Source organism: Cnephaeus nilssonii, assembly GCF_951640355.1.
Source record: "Cnephaeus nilssonii genome assembly, chromosome: 8".
Taxonomy (NCBI): domain Eukaryota; kingdom Metazoa; phylum Chordata; class Mammalia; order Chiroptera; family Vespertilionidae; genus Cnephaeus; species Cnephaeus nilssonii.
In genome coordinates, this window is record NC_137079.1 from 1,665,267 (window position 1) to 1,688,832 (window position 23,566).

The following is a 23,566-nucleotide window of genomic DNA, read 5'->3' on the forward strand; positions in this document are numbered from 1 at the left end:
ATAATAATAATGACCTACCCTTTTTGCTCCAAAGTGGCTTTTTTAAACATCAGGAGCCTGGCCCAGCCGGGGTGGCTCAGTGGTTGAGCACAGACCTATGAAGCAGGAGGTCACTGGTTCGATTCCCAGTCAGGGCACAGGCCCAGGTTACAGGCTCGATCCCCAGTGTGGGGCGTGAAGGAGGCAGCTGATCCATGATTCTCATCATGGATGTTTCTACCTCTCCCTCTCCCTTCCACCCTGAAATCAATTAAAAAAAAAAAAATCAGGTGCCTACACTTGTATATCAGGATTTCTGGTACCAAGAATTAACCAATCAGACGCAACCTTATGACACAACGTGACCAATAAGATGCAGCCTATTGTGTGACCCGCCTCCTCAGCTTCAGGACAGGCGCTCAGCGGCAGCGGCTGTGCCTTCTGATTGGAGGTCTAAGGGGAGAGGGCCTGCCTCCTGGGCCAGGGGCTGCAGGTGTTACCAACTGCGCTCCGGTGGGAAACCGCTGACCGACGGCGCAGTCCCTGGACCAGGAAGCTGGAGCCAGCCGGGCCGCCGCTGCCGGGGCTCTGCGGGCAGGCGGACAGGATGGCAGCGGCCGGGACGCCCAAGGTGGGCCAGAGGAGGCTGGGTGTGGACATGTTCTCGGGATGAGCACTGAGCCTGGCCCCTCGCGGCTTCCAAGGAGCCAGAGACCGCAGACAGCAAATGCGCAGGCGCCGCGAAACCCGTTCCTGCCAAGGCCTGGGCGGGAGGCTGGGAGCCGGCTGGGATGGGTCCCGGCATCAGGGCTGGAGGAGAGCAGGTGCTGCCCGGAGTGGGCTGAGCTCCTGTGCAGGGTGAGGGGATGCTGATTTTATTGGGGTGCCCCCCAGCTCCGGTCAGGAGCCTCTGCTGTGCCATTGTTTCCCCAGCTTCACTGAGGTCCCGCTGACATGACAGTGACGGCAGGTGGCCGAGGAGCTGGCTTGACCCTCGGATCCGCTGTGAGCTGATCCCCCGGGAAGTGAGCTGTGGCGCCTCCTCACAAGTCGTCTGTTCAGTGTGTGTGATGAGGGCCTGTGCCGGACGGGGTGGCTCCGGGACCCTGAGGATGAGTGAGGTTAAAGTGCGTGACTGTGTGTTCCCTTCTCTTTTTAAATAACAGGATTTGGGGAATTCTGTGGAAAACACGTGGCAGTTCTCAAGTGCAAGGTCTAGAAACTGGTTTTGCAAATAACAAAGGCTTTCAAAGCCTTCCTGCTGGTCCTGGTTGGCGGGCGTGCGGGCTCCGCTGTGTAAAGGAGACCCGGCCGTTGGGTGAAGATGCGTGTGTCACACTCTCAGACGTCCTTGTGTGTGTGTGTGTGTGTGTGTGTGTGTGTGTGTGTGTGTGTGATCTCCTGGAGCATCGGAGTATGGGTTTCCTTCACTGGGTGGTTCCAGTGTCTAAAGTTACTGACAGCCGTTCTGCAGACGAGGGAAAAGTAGGACCCAGAGTCCAGAAGGAGCCGCCTGCGCGAGGCCACCCCCAGGTGTTGGTTTTGTTCCTCCGAAGAGCAGCATCCTGGGAAGTGCCCTGCTCCTCCCGTGGCCCCAGGTGCAGCCCGGGAAGGGACAGAGCTGGGGACCAGCCCCCAAGGTCATTAGCATCTCTAGGCAGGAAACCGGATGCAGCTGCCTTTCCTCACCTGGACTCCCCCTCTGCTCCTGCAAGGAGGCCTGAGCCCAGCAGTGAGGGGTCCCCCTCCACCCTTCCTGGCTCCAGGTCGGAGTCAGTTTAGTTTGGGGGTTGCCCTGCAGACAACTCCCCTGCGGGTTCTTACCAAGTGCAGCCGGTGCGTGCTCTCAGCTGAGAAGAAGAAAGGGCTGGTAGCTCATTTCTAAGGGCTTCCGACCGGTGCTGACAAGGACGTGAGAAGGAAGGGTGTGCGCACCGGAGGCGTGGTGGGTTCTCCGGAGAGGGCCAGGCCTTCAGCGGCGGGAGGGCCGTGGCCTGTGCTGCGAGCCGCGCCCTTGGAAACGGGCTCCATCCCTATATCAAGGCACAGCGCGCATTTTACCAGCTCACCTTCCTGGGAGGAGCCTGGGAGCCGCACTTCCCTCTGCTTCCGCGAGAAAAGAGCCCATGAGTCCCACTGCGGACAGCTGCCTTCCGCGGGTGCCTGCGGTGGGAATCCCGCACGAGGGGCTTGCAGGCGATCCAGGTGCTGGGGAGGCCGGCGGGGTCCCTGGGAGGAACGCTGAGTTTATGGGAACACCAGAGGGACTGTGGAGGGAGGGGAAGAACGCCACCGAGGAGAAACAGTCCCGCCCGGTCCCCACGCGGTTCTTTGTCTGCGTTAGAAAGTGGTATGCTGTGGGCACACGTTTGGGTAAACAGCAGACTAAATACTGAATTATTGTAAAACATCCCTAGGAAGGTATTGGGGCCCAACCTGATGGGTTTCCAAGGCGGGCGGCGTGCGGATACCTATTCGGGACCCGCTGTGCCGAGCCGGGACCTCCGACCCCCAGTGAGGCTGCCCAGACAGCAGGACAGACAGCCCGTGGCTTCCCCGCGGGAGGGCCGTGGCCTGATGCGGTTCGGAAGGGAAGTGCATGGCGGTGCCGAGCTGGCTGACGCCCGCCCAGAAGCACACGGAGGGAGAGCTGGCGTGGCCCGGGTCTCGGACTCCTCCTGAGATGTTGGTCATCTCCCGCCTTCCTGACAGGGAGCACCCCGAGGCTAACGGATCAGCGTTCGCAGTGCTTTAAACAGGCCCAGCGCCCCCAGGCCGGCTTCCTTCTCTGGAGAGTGAGATTCGCCCCCTCAGGGCCTTGTCTCCCCCCATCACAGCCTCACACCCACGGAGTCGCCGCCTGAGGCTGGTCTAGGGAGGGTCCGCGTAGGTTTGGTGTGTCAGTGATTGCTGTTTAGTGTGTAATATGTCCTCGGTCATGTGACAATGTGCCGGGTGGTGCGCACGCTCTCTGTTTTCATCTCGCAGAACTGACGCTGTGCGGCTGGCCAGCCTTTGAGAACTCCGTGGCCGGAAACGGGAGACAGGGTGGCTCACTCACAGGCTCCGGCGGGAAGCAGAGGGTCGGCTGTGCGGCCGGTCAGAGGCTGGCAATGGTGTCACCGAAGGCTGCACAGACCGACCTTTGACGGGCAGAGCGAGCACATGCCGTTTGCCGTAGGGAAATGAAAAGCAGTGATTACCGTGTTGGTCAGAGTCGTAGGTCTGGTGTTCCTACAAAGGGTCACGCACAGGAGATGGGGGTCTCGGGTTGGCCTGCATCGTCAGAAAGGGTCAGAGGTCGTGGCCGTTGCGCTCCCGCCTTACCCGTACCTGGGCGGACTCTCAGCGCTGCTTTGGAAAGAAGAGGGCGTGAGAGCTCCCGGATGGGTTTGCAGCTACGATTCTCTCCCCACGGATCTGGCCCCAGGACGTGCGCAGGCTGCTCGGCCTCCACAGCGCCATCGGGGGGCTCGGTGGGCTGGTTCCTGAGTGAACGTTTTGGAAAGCGCTGCTCGGAAGAGGACGCGTCTGTTATTCCAACAGGAGCGGGCAGACGGGGGTGAAAAACACGAAGCCACGGCGCACTCGGCTGGCGCTTTGCAAGGCTCTGCGGCGATGACGGACTCCATTCAACAGCAAAGGCCCGGCTGAGCCCTCGCCGTTGGTACCGCACACCCTCAGCCTCAGGCCGCGTGAGGGGAGCCGCGGCCTCCGTCCCGCCTGCTGCTGGGTCGGCGGTGCCCAGAGCGAACGTTCGTCCGGGGATACGTGGCTGGTGTTGGACGCACTCGGCCCCGAGAGCCATGAAATTGGGAAACGCGCAGCGTATTTGAGCTGTTGTTCGAAGGGGCGTGGATTTTTCGTGGGATGATGTCGCCATCGCTGACGTTGGACTCCTGTGACAGGCGGAGTGAGGGCTGGGGGGTCGGAGACCCGGGAGCGAGGGCTTTGATTGGGGAGGGGTGGAGGCGGGCGCGCCTGCAGGGGAGAGGAAGGCTGTATTTCAGGGCACCGGGTGCCGGCGTCACTTGGCCTTTGGTGTCAGGTGGTCGATTTGCTATGAAACGCCGCCAACGTGGCTCCAGGGCTGGGGTTTGAACGCGCTCAGCGGCCATCACGTGATCCCATTCGGACGGGACGGATTGGCCGCGAGAACGAGTGCCAGAGGGGGAATAGCAAGGACAGATGGGAACGCGCTTTGTTCCGGGGCTGTGGTGAGATGGACGGGGCGTGAGAAGGTGGTGAGCAGGGACTGGGACGCGGTGGGGACGCCTGAGGCGGTGTGTGCACACGCAGCCAGCAGAGACCTGCTTCCTCCTGCAAACGGCGAGCGGATGGGGCGGGAAAAGGCCTCCATGGGAGAGTTTGAGGTTGGGGTTCAGGGATGGTCAGGGTAGCCTCAGCCGGGTGGACGCCACGGCCACGGCCACGTGCGCTGGCGTGAATGCGGCCACAGCTGGAGGGCCGGTGTGGGACACTCCCGGAGCTGCGGGTGGTTTACTGGGACCCGGTGCGTTGTCCATCCTGGTCAGTGAGACGTCCGGGAACCAGGGTCACACGTCCCAGAAGCGAAGTGCGGCCTTCGGAAGGGCTGGCTCCCCGGGAGCCGCCGGGAGGGAGTCGTGCGCCGCCGTGCGGACTGAGGTCCCTGTGAGGTGGGCCTTTCGGGGAGCAGTCCCTGGCCTGGCCCTTCACCGCACAGCCTCCCAGAGAGATGCTGAGAGTGGCTCGGCGGACGGGCCCTTCACCGCACAGCCTCCCAGAGAGATGCTGAGAGCGGCTTGGCGGACGGGGCCTTCACCGCACAGCCTTCCAGAGAGATGCTGAGAGCGGCTCGGCGGACGGGGCCTTCACCGCACAGCCTTCCAGAGAGATGCTGAGAGCGGCTCGGCGGACAGGGCCTTCACCGCACAGCCTTCCAGAGAGATGCTGAGAGCGGCTCGGCGGACGGGCCCTTCACCACGTGGAGTGTAGAATGAAGGACCTGGGATTTTAAAACAGAAAAGACCTAAAGGAACAGAGCGGTTCTAACGGGAAATATCAGTAAACAAGCTGGCACGAAGCGGGGAAAGCGGCTCTGCTTCTCGTCGGAAGCGACGGTTGCTCAGGCTTCTGGCCCCGAAGCTGCGGAATGTCTGCTGTCGGGTCATCGACATCCGACCCATCTCCCCGGGCCCGAAGCAGCACTGCTTTGTGTCCTTGGATTGCTCCATATTGACTTTCTTTTTTTTTTTTTTTAATATATTTTATTGATTTTTTACAGAGAGGAAGGGAGAGGGATAGAGAGTTAGAAACATTGATGAGAGAGAAACATCGATCAGCTGCCTCTTGCACACCCCCCACTGGGGATGTGCCCGCAACCAAGGTACATGCCCCTGACCGGAATCGAACCTGGGACCCTTCAGTCCCCAGGCTGACGCTCTATCCACTGAGCCAAACCGGTTTCGGCTCCATATTGACTTTCATACAACAGTAATAACAACAACAATAATAGTAACCAGTGGGTGGGAAATCCCCGGGGAATGGCCGTCTCGTCATGTGAGCACGTGTTACCGTTCCCTGGGGACGGGGACACCCCGTGGGTTTCCTCTTGGGAAACCAGTTCAGGAGGAACAGGAACCGTGCCGCCTTCAGTCCAGGTCTGTGAAATCACTGCTGGACCCATTCCGGAATCCCCTTCACTCCGGATGCTGACAAAAAGCTATTTTTAAAGCCTTCCCACGTTTTATGGACCAGCAGGTATTACAGTCGGGGACACGCATTTACTTTCATGATTTTGAAAGCCAGGTTGTGGATTTCTCCTCTAGAATGGGTAGGCATGCGGCGAATCTTGTGTTTTAATGACACCTGAATAGCATTCGAAGCTGACTCGTAGCTGTGAGTCGAAGGCAATCATTAACAAACTAGAGGCCCGGTGCATGAAATTCATGCACGGGGTGGTGGGGGGGTGTCCCTCAACCCAGCCTGCACCCTCTTCAATCTGGGACCCCTTGGACATCCCTCTCACAATCCAGGACTGCTGGCTCCTAACTGCTTGCCTGCCTGCCTGCCTGCCCGATTGCCCCTAACTGCTTCTGCTTGCAAGCCCGATCGCCCCCTAACTGCTCCCTTGATGGCCTGATTGATGCCTAACTGCTCCCCTGCTGGCCTGATCGCCCCCAACTGCCCTCCTCTGCCAGCCTGATCGCCCCCAACTTCCCTCCCCTGCCGCGACCTGCCTCCTCTGCCAGGACCAGCCTATTCCGCATCGCACAGAGCCGCGGGACCCCCAGGCCTCACCGCTCGGAGCGGCCGCTGGGCCCTGCCTCCACTGTGCACATGGCCATCTTGTGGCGGCCATCTTGTGACAACATTGCATGAGGGCATGACGTCACCTAGGCTTTTATTATATAGGTTAGGAATTAAATTAAGAGCCAGTGACACATACCACGTGTCTGTATCTTCTGTTTCTCACCTGGGGACGCGTGGCAGAGGCCCTGCCGCCTCCTGCCTGCAGGGAGGGGCGCTTCAGGCTGGGGGGAGCCACACGCCCAGGGCGCTGTGAGGATGCGACACCCGCACACCAACCGTGGGCTCCAGGGGACGGAGGCTCAGGAGGCGTCTCCAGGCGGCTGCGCGGGCGTGGGCCGAGCTTGACCCCGAAGTGGTTGTGGTTCGTTGCAGGGGTCTGGGCTACCCTGAGGCAACCAGCTGGGCGACTGCCCCGACCCGCGGGGCAACAACACGGACACCAGAGACGAACCTAAGAGAATGAGACAAACAAGGGACGCGGAGAATGGAGGCAAGACAAATGGGTTCTGATCAAGCCTCAAATTTTTATTCTTACAGCGGTGCCTTATATCCAAGTCAGGGAGTGGGAGGTGGGGCGCGGGGAGTAAACTGTGGACCTATCAGTGCTTGCCAGCAGGGGCTGCAGGCAGGGGAGGGGGTATGAGGAAGTTCTAGAAGGGGAGATGTCTAGGAGGGATAGGGGCTGAGCGGATCATGTGGACTTAGATAATTTGGCTAAGGTCGTAAAGGGTGTTGACTATAGATAAAGGATGGGGCGGTTGAAGGGCAGCTATGCGAGGAATGCTTTGTCCTCAGGCATGAGGAAGTAAGCCAATGGTGAGGACTAAGTTTCCATGAGGTTCTGTTTCATTAGCTTACTGAAATAATGTTAGAATTAATTTGTCATTGACTCTTGGCTCCTGACAGGCGACAGGGTGTCACAGGTTGTGACAGGAAGAGCACCCACCGGGTCTCCTCGCTGATCCTGCGGGAACCTTTCAGGGGGAGGGAGGCCCCAACCTCTCTCGATGGCCCTCCCCCCGGCTGTGTCCCACCTGGCCCTGCTCACTCTCCCCTCCCCCCACAGGCTTTGACCTGGTGAAGTGCGAGGACCCCGGGGTGCCCAGCTACGGCTACCGGGTCCAGGACGACGGCCACTTCGCAGACACCGCCGTCGTGTTCAGCTGCAACCCCGGCTACGCCATGCACGGCAGCAGCACGTTGACCTGCCTGAGCGGGGACCGCAGAGTGTGGGACCAGCCCCTGCCATCCTGCGTGGGTGAGTGGGGCCGCTCCCGGCAGGGGGCCGACGGGAGCCATGGCATGCCCACTGCTGTCCGCACCACTGCGTTTTATGTTCCTGACGTTTGTGTAGGTTTGTTTTTTTAATATAGTTTTATTGATTTCAGAGGGTAAGAGAGGGAGTGAGAGATAGAAGCATCAGTGATGAGAGAGAAGCAATGATCGGCTGCCTCCTCCTCACCCCCCCACTGGGGATCGTGCCCGCAACCCGGACATGTGCCCTGGGTGGAAATGGAACCCTGACCTCCTGCTCCATAGGTCGATGCTCAACCACGGAGCCACGCCAGCCGGGCTGTGTGTAGGTTTTTAGGTGGGAAAGACAGATGTTCTAGTTCCATTTTATTGAGACAAATGCAGAGAATTATTAGAATTACAGCACGCGTGTTTCGTGGTTTTATGCTCTCCACTGTAATTTCATGGAAGAAAATGTCTTCCCTTCAGGGCGATGCTTGGGAACAGGAACAGGAAGAAACGATAGACCGGGAGCGGCTTGTGGTGTGTTATGTATGAAACACAGGCGTGATGGGCTGTTTCTTTGTAGCTAAGCAAACCCGTGACCCCTGCGTGACCCTCCCACGTCTGTGTCTTGCAGCAGAGTGCGGCGGGCAGATCCACGCGGCCACCTCGGGGCGCCTGCTGTCCCCCGGCTACCCGGCTCCCTACGACAACAACCTGCACTGCACCTGGGTCATCGAGGCCGACCCCGGGAGGACCATCAGGTGCGTGTCCGGTTCTGCTCCAGCGACTTGGGGAGAGAGGTGTGCCGGCCGCTCTCGCCATCATGACCCCTGGGGGTGATCGGGAGGCTGCTGAGCTACAGGAGAGAGCGTGCTGAGGGGCGCATGGTCCGAGGGCTCACGTGCTGATGTTGCTGTTCCTTTGACCATATGTGGTGACCACACATAACAAAGAAAAACAGAAAGTGCATCAGTTAGCGTTTGCTGCGTAACAAGCTGGCTCCAAAGCTTAGTTGCTTAAAACAATTATTTATGTGCTCAGGACGTGGTGGGTGGTCTGGGCCGTTCTGGTCTGTGCACGCTCAGCCAGGTGGTCTGGGTGGCCTCGCTCAGGTGTTTGGGCCTTGGCGGGATGGTTGGGAAGGTGGGGTCCTCTTCACCCCAGTTGCCATTTCGCCATCAGCTGGTCATGATGGAAGGTCCTCAGCGGCAGGAGATGCCAGGCTTCTCAAACTTCCGCTTGCATCGCACTTGCTCACGTGCCCTTTGCCAAAGCAGACGTCATTGTCTCATGAGCAAGACAGGGTTTGGAGAAATGCACCCCACCCCTTAATGGGGAGAGAACAGTCACAGGGAGGGAGCCCCAGGCAGGCTGGGAGGGACACGGCTCATGCGTGAGACACGGGAGTCACGGTGGGGCAGGCCAGAGCCCGCTCCAGGCTGGAGGGGCACACGTATCAGGAACCCACCAAACGCCGTGCAGCCATTTCAGAGGAAGTGTTCCTTTTCGATGGATGGATCTGGGTTGTGGTGAGCAGTTTGTTAGCCACTCAGCAAACCGACAAAAGGAAGGTTTCTATAGCAGCTTCTCCACGTCCCGTCGGAAGGCCGGGCCGGAATCCCCAATCCGTCCAGCGAAAGGTCATGTCCAAGTGATCTGGCCGTGGATGTGCCCCGATGGCCAGGAGGGTGGCACAGTCCGCCGCCACACTTCTCCGCCCGCTCACCCTCCCGTTCATAACAGCTCTTAACCCTCTCCACAACGTTATTATTTGTCTTTCTATCGCTTTTTTTACCATCATCCATCTATTTTATTGAGGCTTCAGGGGAGGGTCCGCACGCTGGGAGGACCCTGAGACCCGCCGTCCGGGCCCGGCCAGGTCGCCACAATCCACCACATCAACAGCCTCACCTCACACGCTTCACAGCCACGAACGCTCCGCAGCCTTTTTTAAAACTCTGCCTACCCCACCCCCCAACAGCCCTGACCCCCAAGACTCTGGTCCCTGTGGTCCTGCCTGGTGTCGCTGCACCCGCGGAGACTGAGCGGCCAGCCCCCAGGTCCTTCCGTGGACACAGGAAGGGCGGCGAGAGGCCACAGCCAGGGCCTTGGTCGGGGCAGTCGGTGGACAGAATCGCTCCCACCCTGGTGATTTGGGTCCTGTGCACAGTGGCCTCCAGCGACCTCTGTGACGTGTGTTAAACAGACGCAGACTCGCCCACTGCAGCCGTATGCCTCAGTCTCCCCACCAGGAAAATGGGGAGGATGGGGGAGGAGACGCACTGTCATTCCGGAGGCTCTGGCAGCACCCTCTGACACTTCCTTCCTGCTCGTCTGACCACATCAACACCTTTTTATGTTTTAAATATGTTTTTAATTGATTTCAGAGAGAAAGGGAAAGGGAGAGAAACATCAATGAGGAGAGAGACTCATGGACCGGCTGCCTCCTGCACGCCCCCTACTGGGGATCGAGCCTGCAACCTGGGCATGTGCCCTGACCAGGAATCGAACCCTGACCTCCTGGCTCATAGGTCGGCGCCCAACCACCAGGCCACACTGGCCAGGCCACATCAACACCTTTTCACCAAGTCAAGCAAAAAGGCACACACATCACCACTTTCAAACCTGAGAGAGAGGCTGGGACCTCCCAGGGGCGAGAGGAGGGACTCGGAACACGAAACTGCAGGGACTGTTCCATCACGACCTCCAAGTTGACGGTGTCGGCGATGAAGGCACGTGAGTGTTTCTACCCTGACGGATCTTTCAGACAAAAGCGAGGTCGGCGCGAGTGATGGAATGTACGATCCTGTGTTCTCCCTGGAAATCAAGGCCGTCCCTTTTCCATTGCACTCAATAAAGTTAAATATCGGTTCTTAACTTCAAATTCCCCAGCGCTTGCTCGGAGGACTACGAAAGCCATCTCGCTGCTTCTGATTCTGAAAAAAAAAAAAAAAAAAGTCCCAGGAATCATCTCTGATCCCGGAAGTGATTCCCACAAGCAGGACGGGTGTCTTTCAGGAGGATATCAAGTCCTGTGTTTCTTCCACGTCCCCCAGGGTGTGCGCGGAGGGGGTGAGCACTAGCCGCAGACAGCGAGGGCTTCCTGCTGCAGGTGAATCCCAGGCCGCAGTACCACTTCCTGAGAAAAGAGAAAAGCAATCCTATATAATGAAGGGCTAACATGCAAATTATCCCCTCGACCGGGAGTTTGACCGGGAGTTCGACCAGTTGGGGGGCCAGCCGGCCAACCACCTGTGGCCCCTCCCCCTGGCCAGCCCTGCCCCCCCATTGTCCCCCCACCCTGATCGGGGGTGAGGCCGGCCAGCCAGACCCCACCCATGCACAAATTCGTGCACCGGGCCTCTAGTTAATGAACAATGTGCCGAGGTCATAAAAACATACAGCTTTTGTGTGGACTGACTTTGATGTGGAACCATTGCATTCTGGGAAAGAACAATTGTTCCACCAACGTCCGGTCCCGGGGTCTTTCCCCTTCTGTTACACATCTTCCCGTGGCAGAGTCGACCTAATTCCTGACCAGATCTTTTTGACCTAAGGCCCAACGTCCTTTCTGGGGAGGAGGGGAGGAAGGCAGCGTTGGCATCCACAAGGAACCTGGTTGATGTTCAACTGCACCCGCACGTGTTCCTGGCGATGCCGCCGCATTGATGAAATATGTGCTGTTTGGGGAATGCTGGTTTGGAAAATAACAGACTGAAAAGCATGTAATATGTTACTGTAGGCTGTATGTTACTCCTATGCTTCTAACACTGAGGAGAAGGGGGTCTGGTCTCGGCGTTGATCTCTGTGGGCCAGGGCACGGAGTCCTGGTCGGTTCATTGTTAACATATCGACTGTGTTGCTTCACTGTTCACTTGAAAATAAGGAAAATGCCACTTATGTAGCCATCACGCCAGGGATTAAAGTACTGAAAATTTCGTAATAGAAACAAAATTTGTTAGACATTCATACTATGATTTATTTTTTTACTGTACATATTTTTTTACTCTAAAAAGTGTGTACATTCAAACCCATGAAGAATATTTGTGCGTGTATTTGAGCCAAACTGTCCACAATTGCCAGAAAGCAGATTGTCATTGGGCTTGGATAATGTCCCGCAGAATGGCGGGTTTCACCTTGTTTTACACATTACAGTCAAAGGAGGAGATGTGAGTGGGTTACATGGAATCCACTGGTGACAGGTTAGGGAGGCGGGAGACAGCAAAGCCGGGAAACCCCTGGGACTGGGTAAAGGTGAAATGATGGACACACGCTTCGTTACTTAGGTGGGTGCAGGACAGTTAGTCAGCACGTAACTCAATGACAGTGAGGGGTTTGTGGGCTCTGCAGGGGTGCCTGTGCTTTGAGGGTCCGGAAAAGGGAAATTACTTGGACATTCCAACACTGTGTTATCGTAGACGCAAAAGACAACAGGCAGCTGGTTAAGTAAAGATGGGCCTCTGTCAGGGAAGGTACCGGCCTAGGACATGGCTACCCACCATGACGGCTTTTAGTTAAAACAGTTTCAGTTCAGACCATCCTGTGGTCCCTGGAGGCCTCTGAGTGCGCACGGCCGCCACGCGGGCCTCCCTGGCTGCACGGTGAGCACGGGCCCTCCCGTCCGCAAATGCAAAGCCGCAGGCCCTCGGGGCAGTGGCGATGGCCAGGGCGGCATTTCTGGTCCTCCCGCCGCCGGCTCGGATTTCACCGCCACCCAGAGCACTTGCTGCTTCTGTGTGGCCGTAACTTTCATTCGCGGTCACAGGAGACCCGGACAGTCGCTGCCGTAGGGCACTTGGGCCGGAGGACGCTGGTGATGTTGACGTGTGGGCTGCAAAGTTACCTGAGCAGAACGTAATGAAGTCTCACGCCGTAAATGGGGCCGCCTTAAGCGTATGCGGGGACTTCCCTAGGTCGCCACGGTGCACAGCTGTCATTCATAGCACAGCGCGGCTGTGTTTCCCACGTCTGTGCGTGCTGTCCCGGGTTTGCCTGGCTGCTCCGCAGTGTAAGTGCCGGGAAGACTGGCGGTGCACGCCCTTCTGTCCGAGTGCGGCCCTCCCCGCAGTCACAAGAAGTATCGGGCCCGCGCCTGGGAGGGGCGTGCAGGGGTGAGATTCACGGGAGGAGAAGTGAGGGGCCGTCCCAGGTGCCCAGCGTCTCGGCCACGACCAGGCGGCCCGGTTCCGTCCCGCGTGGAGGCCCAGCCCTGCCCCACCCGCCCAGAGGAAGGGCCGGGTCCAGAAACCTGTGCTGTTGGCCCAGCACCGCCCGGGCATCCGAAGCTTTCCTGGTGAAGTCCAGTCCAAGCCAAAGCTTCGCCAGCTCGGCGTCTGTCCCCGGCTGCGCTGCCGCCCAGGCCACGCCGGGAGCCCACGCCTGGCCTACCGCTGCCCCGCACGCACAGGTGCTGCGGGGGGAGATCAGAGGGTCCTGTGAGCTCTGATGATACTCCGGGGCTTGGGGAAGAGCCGCCCCTTTTATTACTTTTAATCTGTATTTTTACTGATTTTAGAGAGACAGGAAGGGAGAGGGAGAGAGAGAAGCATCAATGACAAGAGAGAATCATGGATGGGCTGCCTCCTGCACGCCCCCCACTGGGGATCGAGCCCTGACCTCAATGGAACCTTGACCTCCGGGTTCATCGAAGGGGGACCGGCCAGGAAGTGCGCGTGCAGAACACGTGCCAGTGCTGCCCGCGGGAGTCAGGCCTGAGTCACACCGACAGGAATGACGGGGGGGGGGGGGGGGGACCGCTGACAGGGACGTGGGGGTCACCGCTGTCCCGGGACGCCGACGCCTCCGAGAGCCCAGGCACCTGGGCACCTTAGCTCCTCCTCCCCGCCCTGCTCCCGCTCACCCTCCTCCCGATGACCCCGTCCTCCTCCCGCTCACCCTCCTCCCGATGACCCGTCCTGCTCCCGGAAGGTTCTCATTTTCAGAAGCAGTTTGACTCCTGTGTCCCCCATCTCCAGGGTTCCCCCAAGATCTCGGTGGTGCCTCCCGGGCCCGTGGGGTGGACCGCCTTGATTTCTTCCCACGAGGCCGAGGCCGTGGGAAAAGCTGTGCGGGAAAGCCACGCTGGTGGGCCCGGCTCTCCCTCCCTCTTACCTGCTGTTTCCAGTTCCTCTCTCCCCCTCACTTCTCTCACACTTTAATCTTCTCCCAACTGACCTTTCCAAATCCCGCCTCTACCGGCTGGTCCCAGAGTCCCTGCCCCCTGGGTTTGGCGCTCCGCCCTGGCACGTTATCTCTGACTAGAGGCCCAGTGCACGAAATTCGTGCACAGGGGTGTGTGTCTCTCAGCCCAGTCTGCACCCTCTCCAATCTGGGACCCCTCAAGGGATGTCCGACTGCCCGTTTAGGCCCGATCCAGGTAGGATGGGGCCTAAACAGGCAGTCGGACATCCCTCTCACAATCCAGGACTGCTGGCTCCCAACTGCTCGCCTGCCTGCCTTCCTGATTGCCCCTAACTCCTTCTGCCTGCCAGCCTGATCACCCCCTAACCACTCCCCTGCCAGCCTGTTTTCCTCTAACTGCCCTCCCCTATAGGCCTGGTCACCCCTAACTGCCCTCCCCTGCAGACCTGGTCCCCCCCAACTGCTATCCCCTGCAGGCCTGGGTCCCCCGCAACTGCCCTTCCCTGCAGGCCCAGTCACCCCCAACTTCCCTCCTCTGCCGGCCTGGTCACCCCTAACTGCCCTCCCCTGCAGGCTTGATCGCCCACAACTGCCCTCCCTTGCAGGCCTGATCCCTCCCAACTGCCCTTCCCTGCTGGCCTGATCGCCCACAACTGCCCTCCCTTGCAGACCTGGTCCCTACCAACTGCCCTCCCCTGCTAGCCATCTTGTGGTGGCCATCTTGTGTCCACATGGGGGCAGTCATCTTTGACCACATGGAGGCAGCCATCTTGTGTGTTGGAGTGACAGTCAATTTGCATGTTACCCTTTTATTAGATAGGATGCTCACCTGGGCCCGTGTTTCAGAGGGCGCGCTCACTGTCTCCATCCCGTGCTCTCGGCCTGTGCCCCCAGCTCTCCTGCCTCACCTCAGACTCTTCTCAAATTCTGGGCCTCAGTTAAAATGTCAGCCCTCAACGAAGACGCCTTTTCGTGATCCCGTCTGAAAAGTGTGTTGCCTTCCCCAGACTCAGTGCCTTCCCTCAGAGCCGGAGATCTGGTGAGGGCAGCACCTTATCAGCACAGCCAGGCCCTCTGACCTCCACGCTGCCGGCCCTCCCACCCCTGTGACCTCACCCTCCATCTCCTTCCCCCCAAGCCTTCCACTCACCACCTACCCATCCAGCTGCTGCACCTGCATCCACGCCCGTGGCCGCGCCCACAGATTCTCCAGGCCTCCAACCTACGACCAAAGGGTCTTCTCCACGTTCCAGTACAGAAACAGTTTCTGTAGATCTGAATGCAGTCTTGTATTGATTATATATAGCAATAATATGCTTATATACAGCACCTATGTTAGTTAAATATTCTTTTTTATTTTATGGAGAAAGAGAGAGGGAGAGAGACAGACAGAAACATTGCTGTGAAAGAAAAACATCAATTGGCTGCCTCCTGCACGCCCCCTGCTGGGGATCGAGCCTGAGACCCAGGCCTGTGCCCTGCCCAGGAATGAGCTGGTAGCCTTTTGGTGACGGGACAATGCTCAACTAGCTGAGCCACTCGGCCGCCGGTGTAGCTACATGTTCTTACCCTCGGTGGGCAGTCATTTTAGTCTCATAACCATGTCTTTTGATACTCGCAGACTCTTCATTTCAGTGAGTCAAATCCATCTTAACTCACTTTCTTTCATAGTTAATGGGTCTCTATATTTAAATTCTGTCATATCTCATATTTGTTGGGAATGGTCATAATGGTTTGTGTTCAGATTTAAAAATATTGCCTCCCCCATGTTAGAACAATGTTGCGTTAGGTCATTGTAGTAGAAGGTTTATTTACCCTCCACACTTACCCTCCACACCACCCGGGGCTGACTTTCGTGCATGCGTGAGGATGGGTCGAGGCATTGTTTGTCCATGGTGAAGCGCGATCGTCCACTGCAGGGCAGTGCGACCTTCATCACAAATAATTCCATTCACGTTGGCCTGTTTCTGAGCTTAATTCCATCCATCTATTCATCCATATATTCGTCCATCTATCTGTCCATCTATTCATGCATCTATCTGTCCACCTATCTGTCCATCTATTTGTCCATCTATTCATCCATCTATCTGTCCATTTATTCGTCCATCTATCTGTCCATCTATTCATCCATCTATCTTTCCATCTATCTGTCCATCTATTTGTCCATCTGTTCATCCATCTATCTGTCCATCTATTCATCCATCTATCTGTCCATCTATTCATCCATCTATCTGTCCATCTATTTGTCCATCTATTTGTACACCTATCTGTCCATCTATTTGTCCATCTATCTGTCCATCTATTTGTCCATCTATTCATCTATCTATCTGTCCATCTATTCGTCCATCTATTTGTCCATCTATTCATCCATCTATCTGTCCATCTATTCGTCCATCTATCTATCCATCTATTCGTCCATCTATCTGTCCAGCTATTTGTCCAGCTATTCGTCCATCTATCTGTCCATCTATCTGTCCATCTATCTATCCATCTATTTGTCCATCTATTCATCCATCTATCTGTCCATCTATTTGTTCATCTATCTATCCATCTATTTGTCCATCTATCTGTCCATCTATTCATCCATCTCTCTGTCCATCTATTCATCCATCTATCTGTCCATCTATTCATCCATCTATCTGTCCATCTATTTGTCCATCTATTCATCCATCTATCTGTCCATTTATTCGTCCATCTATCTGTCCATCTATTCATCCATCTATCTGTCCATTTATTCGTCCATCTATCTGTCCATCTATTCATCCATCTATCTGTCCATCTATTTGTCCATCTGTTCATCCATATATCTGTCCATCTATTCGTCCATCTATTTGTCCACCTATCTGTCCATCTATTTGTCCATCTATCTGTCCATCTATTTGTCCATCTATTCATCCATCTATCTGTCCATCTATTCGTCCATCTATTTGTCCATCTATTCATCCATCTATCTGTCCATCTATTCGTCCATCTATCTATCCATCTATTCGTCCATCTATCTGTCCAGCTATTTGTCCAGCTATTCGTCCATCTATCTGTCCATCTATCTGTCCATCCAGCACAGTACCTTTCTCTATCGATTACATACTTGATTTATTAGAAGTCCTGAAATTCTGTATTATAATCCCCGGCTTCGTTCTTTGGCATTAGATCGCCATGGCTGTTCATGGCTCTGCATTTCCACATGCATTTTACAAACACTTGTCACTTTCTACCACGGAAACGGCTAGGATTCCTATTGGAATCACAGTCGGTCCATAGATGGGTTGAAGGAAAGCTGACATTGTGGGTGGTGCTGAATTCCAGTCCCCAGCACGGTGCGTTGTGCCGGTCATGGTGATCCGAGACAGTTTGCCTCAATCTGCACGCGTGTTCTGTGCGTGGGCCTTGTATGTCTTAGACTGACTCCCCTCTCTCGCCTGCTTTCTGATGCTGATGTCAGTTGTTGCTTCATTTCATCTTGTGTGTGTGACTCCCTGAACGTGACCTCCCCAGGGCAGAGGGCTTCACTCAATGCCAAGTGGGAAAAGCAACTTGAAGACAATACCAGCCCACAGCAAAGCGACATCGATGATGTCATTATTGGTGGACACACCAAAGGGCCCTGTGCATCGTCTGGGGATAAGTACGTGCACACGTGGATGGAAATTGTGAAATCATAAACGGGACGGTCCATCTGAACTTCAGAGCGTGGGTGACCGGAAGGACACAGGACCACATGGGGGGAGGGTGTGTGAGAGTGTCTATAAGATTTTATTCTTTAAAAAGGTCTGGATCGAGTGGAGTTGACTGTTACCCCCGGGGCAGGGGAGGGGTACACACATGCCTGCCATAGTCTGATCCTTTCTGTGGAATAAAAATACGTTTCATGTTGGACATGTAAAAACAAGCTATGGCCCTCACCGGTGTGGCTCAGTGGATAGAGCGTCGGCCTGCGGACTCAAGGGTCCCAGGGTCGATTCCGGTCAAGGGCATGTACCTTGGTTGCGGGCACATCCCCAGTAGGGGGCGTGCAGGAGGCAGCTGATTGATGTTTCTCTCTCATCGATGTTTCTAACTCTCTCCCTCTCCCTTCCTCGCTGTAAAAAATCAATAAAATATATTTTAAAAAATAAAAATAAATGAAAACAAGCTATGGTTCATACTCTGTGCAGGTGAGATACTTTTGAGCATATACTACACACAAAACAGATCGTTTAGATGTGTGTGCAGTCTTTCCTATGTCATCTATTCCGATTTTTTATCTCCCTTACAATTCTGGGCATTGAGCGGTAAGTCAAAAGCTGTAAATCAGCACTCTGGGAAGGCGGGATGGTGCTGGCGTTCGGCTCTGCTCCGATCTGTCTGAATTGCGCAAATAGGACCGGATTTCTGCTGCCTCCTCTGACAGCGAGCTCCTCGCAGAGACGCCGGAGTCGTTCTGGAAGACGTCTGCAAATCCAATCAGCGTGCTGTAACTTTATAAAGGAAGGAGTTGCTATTACACATCGAGGCCGGTGCGCCCGGAGTGCTTTAAATGTTATAAAGGAAGGAGTTGAGGGGACCCACTCCGCCTTCGTGTTGCTATTGCAAATAATGCCTTTTCTGAAAATGCAATTTATGGGAACAAATACAACATCAGACCCCATCATAGGGGTTCAGGTAGACAATCTGGTGTCAACATCTTTTCCTGCTGGCGTGGATGCTGCCCCCTCCTGGGCGTGACGGGAACAGCACCGACACCACATAGAAAACCTGCCTGGATCCATTTCACACAAAGCTCTGTCCCATGTGTCTTGATGCCCAGGAAGCTTTGAGTGATCGCCAGAGCTGACAGCCTGGCTCACGTGGCTCCGTGGTTGAGCTTCGACCTATGAACCAGGAAGCGATTCCGGTCAGGGCACTTGCCCGGGTTGTGGACTCAATCCTTAGTGTGGGGCGTGCAGGAGACAGCTGCTCCATGATTCTCTCTCATCGATGTTTCTATCTGTCCTCCCTCTCCCTTCCGCTCTGAGATCAATAAACATATATATTTAAAAAAAAGAGCTGACAGCCCCCGAAGGGATGGTTTCATCCTTAAAAAGTAGCCCAGGATGTGGCTCAGGGCTCTGTGCATCCCTGGCAGGTGGAGGGGGTCCTGCCACAGGGATCCCGCTCTGCATGGGTGTCCCTGCGGCCCAGTCCCGGGTGCAGTTAGGGGCGATCAGGCAGGCAGGCAGAGTGGTTAGGGGAAGCCAGGTGCCGGCAGGCACGTCGGGGTGGGATGGAAGCGTGTGCAGTGGCTAGTGTGCTTTGCTGGGGCCTCCGTGCGCCCTGGGCCGGGAGGCATTGCCGAGTGACGAGGACTGTGCTGTCTCCGCAGCCTCCACTTCATCCTGTTCGACACGGAGAAGAGCCACGACATCCTGCGGGTGTGGGACGGGCCGGCGGAGCGCGCCATCCTGCTGAAGGAGTGGAGCGGCTCGGCGCTGCCCGGCGACATCCACAGCACCTTCAACACGCTCACCCTGCAGTTCGACAGCGACTTCTTCATCAGCAAGTCCGGCTTCTCCCTGCAGTTCTCAAGTGAGTGTCCCACACCCCGGGCCCAGGCCCACCTCGGGGACCAGTGCGTGCGTTCTGGTCTCCCCTACAGGGAGGGGATGTTCCTGAGCACAAGGTGGAGATTTAAAGAGTGTGTCAAAGAGAATGCTTGTGTTAGGACATCTTGCTTTATTAGAATAGCTATGTCTACATCTACATCTATAATATCTCTACATATCTATATCTCTACCTATATCATCTATCTATGTCTATATCTACCAATCTATACTAATAAAAAGGTAACATGCTAATTAGACCAGATAGACCGGACATCTTCTGGTCACCTGGTCCTCTTTCCGGACAAAGCCACTGTGGCGATGCCAGAAGCAGAGGTTGTTAGGGGCGATCAGGCTGGCAGGGGAGGGCAGTTAGGGGTGATCAGGCCAGCAGGCAGAGGCAGTTAAGTGTGATCAGGCAGGCAGGCAGAGTGGTTAGGGGAAATGATGCAGGCAGACAGGTGAGGGGTTAGGAGCCAGTGGTCCCAGATTGTGAGAGGGATGTCCGACTGCTGGTTTAGGTCCAATCCCAGGGATAGGGCCTAAACCACCAGTCAGACATCCCCCAAGGGGTCCCGGATTGGAGAGGGTGCAGGTTGAGCTGAGTGACCCCCCCCCCCGTGCATGAATTTCATGCACCGGGCCTCTAGTATACACATAACTTTATAAAGTGATGGAGGTCACACTGTGTGTGATGGAGAACGGCTTTTCAACAAATGGACAATTGAGCTTTGCTGTGGACAAAACAATCCCTTGACCCTACCTCACACCGTACACAAATATTAATCCCGGGGTGGAACGGAGATGTAGCTTCATAAAGCTTTATATGTACACCAGAGTCCCGATGCACGGAATTCGTGCAGGAGTAGGCCTTCCTTCCCCCAGCTGCCGGCACCCGGGACCCAGGCTTCCCTCCAGCACCTAGAACCCAGCTTCCCTTCAGCCGCCGGCAGGTACCCAGGACTCGCAGCCCCAGCTCCATCCGGAAGGTCGCCCTGAAGGACGTCTGGTCTTGTTAGCGTATTACGCTTTTATTATTATAGACGTACCTTTAAAGGCTTCCATTCGCCTCTTCACCTTAAGCCGAGCCAGGTGTGGGTCTCCCCCTGGACGCCAGGTTGACCCCGGTGCTCCCCACGCCTGGCACCAGGCAGGCTCCCGGTGGCTGTGGTGTGAGTTCCCAGTGCCGCCAGCTGCCAGCTGACCTGCTCTCTCTACCCCCACCTCCCCACACGGAGAGCCTGGTCCACGCCTCCCTGGGCTGAGGGAGGTGCTAGTGTGAGAGCCACCTCCCAGGATCCTCGGGGCCTCCGCCCTGGCCTGCGTGCGCCGTCAGCTCCCGGAGACACGTCCACCTTCGCGGTCCGGGCCGTCGGTAATGGTTTCCGGGGGACGCAGGGGAGAGTTCTGGTGTGGTTCCCCCGTGAGTGCATTTAGGTGCCCCATGCAGAGGCGTCATTCGGTGCCGCGGCGCGCGGGGTCCGCGGCATCGAAAACAAGTGGGATTCACATGTAAACACACTCCACCTCCATTTATCTCTCGGCAGGTCCCCGCGAGCCAGAGCAGGATTTACATAAGAGAGTGAGCTCCGGTCGATGTGCTGCTTAAAAGGCTGCTCATAAAATTGAGGTCACAGGCTGCGCAGTTCCTCACCTCGGGGCCCGCTGGGCCTGAGGCGCCGCCGGCCGCCGGGAGCTCACGGAGCAGGGCCTGTCGGGGATCGTTCACTGCGAACACCACGGGGGTTTTCTCTTCGGGAAAACGTGTCCGTTTGCTAAGATGATGTCAGGGTTGCTCTTTTTATGAAAAAAAATGCCCTTTTCTTCAGAAGCGATGGTGCGAGCGGATCGCAGGCGTGTGGCCTGGGGGCTGTGTGGGCACAACCGAGAAGTCGGTAAAGCGAGGAGAGGGCTCTGTGCTCCCCTGGCCGTTCCTAATGGGCCTCTGAGGGCAGTGCCGGCTTCAGAGCAACACTGAGGGGCGCGGGGAGAGCTCCCGCACCCTGCCCCCGCCCGGCACAGCTCTCCGACGAGGCTCCCCACCGCCCCGGGGGCGTCTGTCACAACTGAAGACCTGCGGTGACACGGACGGCCACCCAGAGTCCACAGTGGACACCAGGGCTCACTCGTCTTTAAAAATATATATTTTTATTGATGTCAGAGAGGAAGGGAGAGAGGGAGAGAGAGAAAGAGAGAGAGAGGGGGGGGGGGGAGAAACATCCATGATGAGAGAATCATGGATTGGCTGCCTCCTGCATGACCCAACTGAGGACCGAGCCCACAGCCCCGGGCGTGTGCCCTGACCAGGAATCGAACCGTGACCTCCTGGGTCATCGGTGGGCGCTCCACCACGGAGCCACGCGGCCGGGCAGGGTCACTTTTTGTTTGTTTGTTTGTTTTTGGTTTTTTTTGTTGTTGTTTTTAGGGCAGGGTCACTTTTATGCTGTGCACCCTGCGGGTTTGGACAGGTGTGTGATGGCGTGTGTCCATCGTCACAGCGTCACAGAGCGGTTTCATCGCCCCACACCCTCTGGGCTCCCCCCTCATCCCTCCCAGTCAGCATCGGAAACCCCTGATGTTTTCGCCGGGTCCACGGTTTTGCCTTTTCTAGGACTTCACGGAGTGGGAGTCACACAGTGTGGCCTTTCAGGCTCACTCTGTCCTCAGTCACCGGCCCCCCGGGCTCCTCCGCGCCGTGCCCGCCTCCACAGCCCCGTCCTTTCCCGCCGAATAACGGGCCCTGGTTGCCGCCAGCGGGCGAGTGGGTATATAACGGGATGGACGGCCGCTCACTCCCCATGCCGCTGCTGAGGGACGGTCAGGGACGAGTCCCGGTGCTCCCGCTTGGACAGTCGCGGTGAAGCTGTGGTCGGTCTGTGTGCAGCTGGGGTGACGGCTTAGCCCTGTGCCTGAGTGCCGAGCTGTGAGTGCGGGCTGTGCGCTGAGAGCTCACTGAGCTGTTCCTGGCCTTTGAAAACGTCCCTTTTTAAAACCCGTCTGGAACCTAGCAACCACTTTCCCCCCACATTCCATGGTGGCGCTCTCTTTCTAAACGGTACCTTCCTAGTTTGGTTAAAAAGAAGCCCCTCATTATAGTTACTGGAGAACAGATTTTAATGCTCCTCCTACAGTTAACTGATATGCCGATGTTTAAAAGTGATGGATATGCACACACCTGTGAAATGCTCAGAGAAAATTAAAACTTACTTAATTTTTAACTCTTTTTTTTCCCAAGTGTTCTAGATTTTTCCATAGGAAGTTGCCATTCTTGTGGAGCGCCATGGTGGAATGTTGGCAATGTCACGTGGTGCCGTAGAAGTTGCCGGGTGTTCTCTCCCCTGCGTTACCAGTTATGTGCTGGGATATTCTTGGGAAGCGAGACTTCAGGGGTGGAACTCTCATGTGGACTCGGTGTCTCTGGTGGATGTCTGAGTTACTGAGACACGGTGACATTTTCAGAAATCAGCGGGGACATGCTGAGTCTGAATCGGGGGAACTTTGTAAAATTCAGGTCCACTTTCTTTGTTTGCGAGTCCGGGCTTGAGCGCAGGTGCCCGGCACACGATTCTCTGTGTTTTCTGAGCTTTTTCAGCCCCCCGCGGCGTGGATGCCCCAGAGGGGACCCCGACTACCGCCCACCGCCCAGCCCACCAACACCCCGCGGCCCCACCTGAGGCAGCTTCCTGCCCTCACCCAGGGGAGCAGCTTTTCAGATAAATGTACCCAAATAATAACTGTGCACTGAGCACACTTTCCACCCAGGAACGGATAACGCAGCCCACAGGTTTGTTAGTTTTTCAAAAAAACCCAGGAGGACTTCATGCATTTACCGGGCCATGGCCCCAGTTCTTCGTCTTTGTGTGAGTGGAATGTTAAAAGATCACACCTTGCTATGTAATTAAAGTACATAGGCCCTGGCCAGGCAGCTCAGCTGGTTAGAGCGCCATCCTGATATGCCAAGGTTTCGGGTTCAGTCCCCGGTGAGGGCACATGTAAGAGTCACCCAGAGAATGCATAATTAAGTGGAACAACCAATAGATGCTTCTCTCTGTGTCTCTCCTTCCTCTCTCTAAAATCATTAAAAAGAAAAATGGAGCCCAACCAGCCGGTGTGCTCAGTGCTTGAGCATTGACCTGTGAACCAGGAGGTCATGGTTCAATTCCTGGTCAGGGCACATGCCTGGATTACGGGCTTGATCCCCCGTGTGAGGCGTGCAGGAGGCAGCCGCGCCATGATTCTCTCTCCTCATTGCTGTTTCTATCTCTCATTCTCCCTTCCTCTCTAACATCAATAAAAAATATATTTAAAAGAAAAACAAAAATGGAAAGTATATATATTTTTTATAGGTTCCCCTT

The 23,566-nt window shown here is 56.1% G+C and overlaps 1 protein-coding gene across 1 annotated transcript in view; it reads left to right on the forward strand.

Annotated features, from left to right (window-relative positions):
- Positions 1 to 23,566, forward strand: part of CSMD1 (CUB and Sushi multiple domains 1) — a gene marked incomplete at its 5' end in the record, with an annotated part of 729,782 nt that overhangs the window by 577,557 nt on the left and 128,659 nt on the right. The window contains 3 exons of the mRNA XM_079779355.1: positions 7,340 to 7,531; positions 8,147 to 8,273; positions 18,995 to 19,197. Of these exons, the coding sequence (XP_079635481.1) occupies positions 7,340 to 7,531; positions 8,147 to 8,273; positions 18,995 to 19,197 (522 nt within the window). The remainder of the gene's footprint in view (positions 1 to 7,339; positions 7,532 to 8,146; positions 8,274 to 18,994; positions 19,198 to 23,566) is intronic.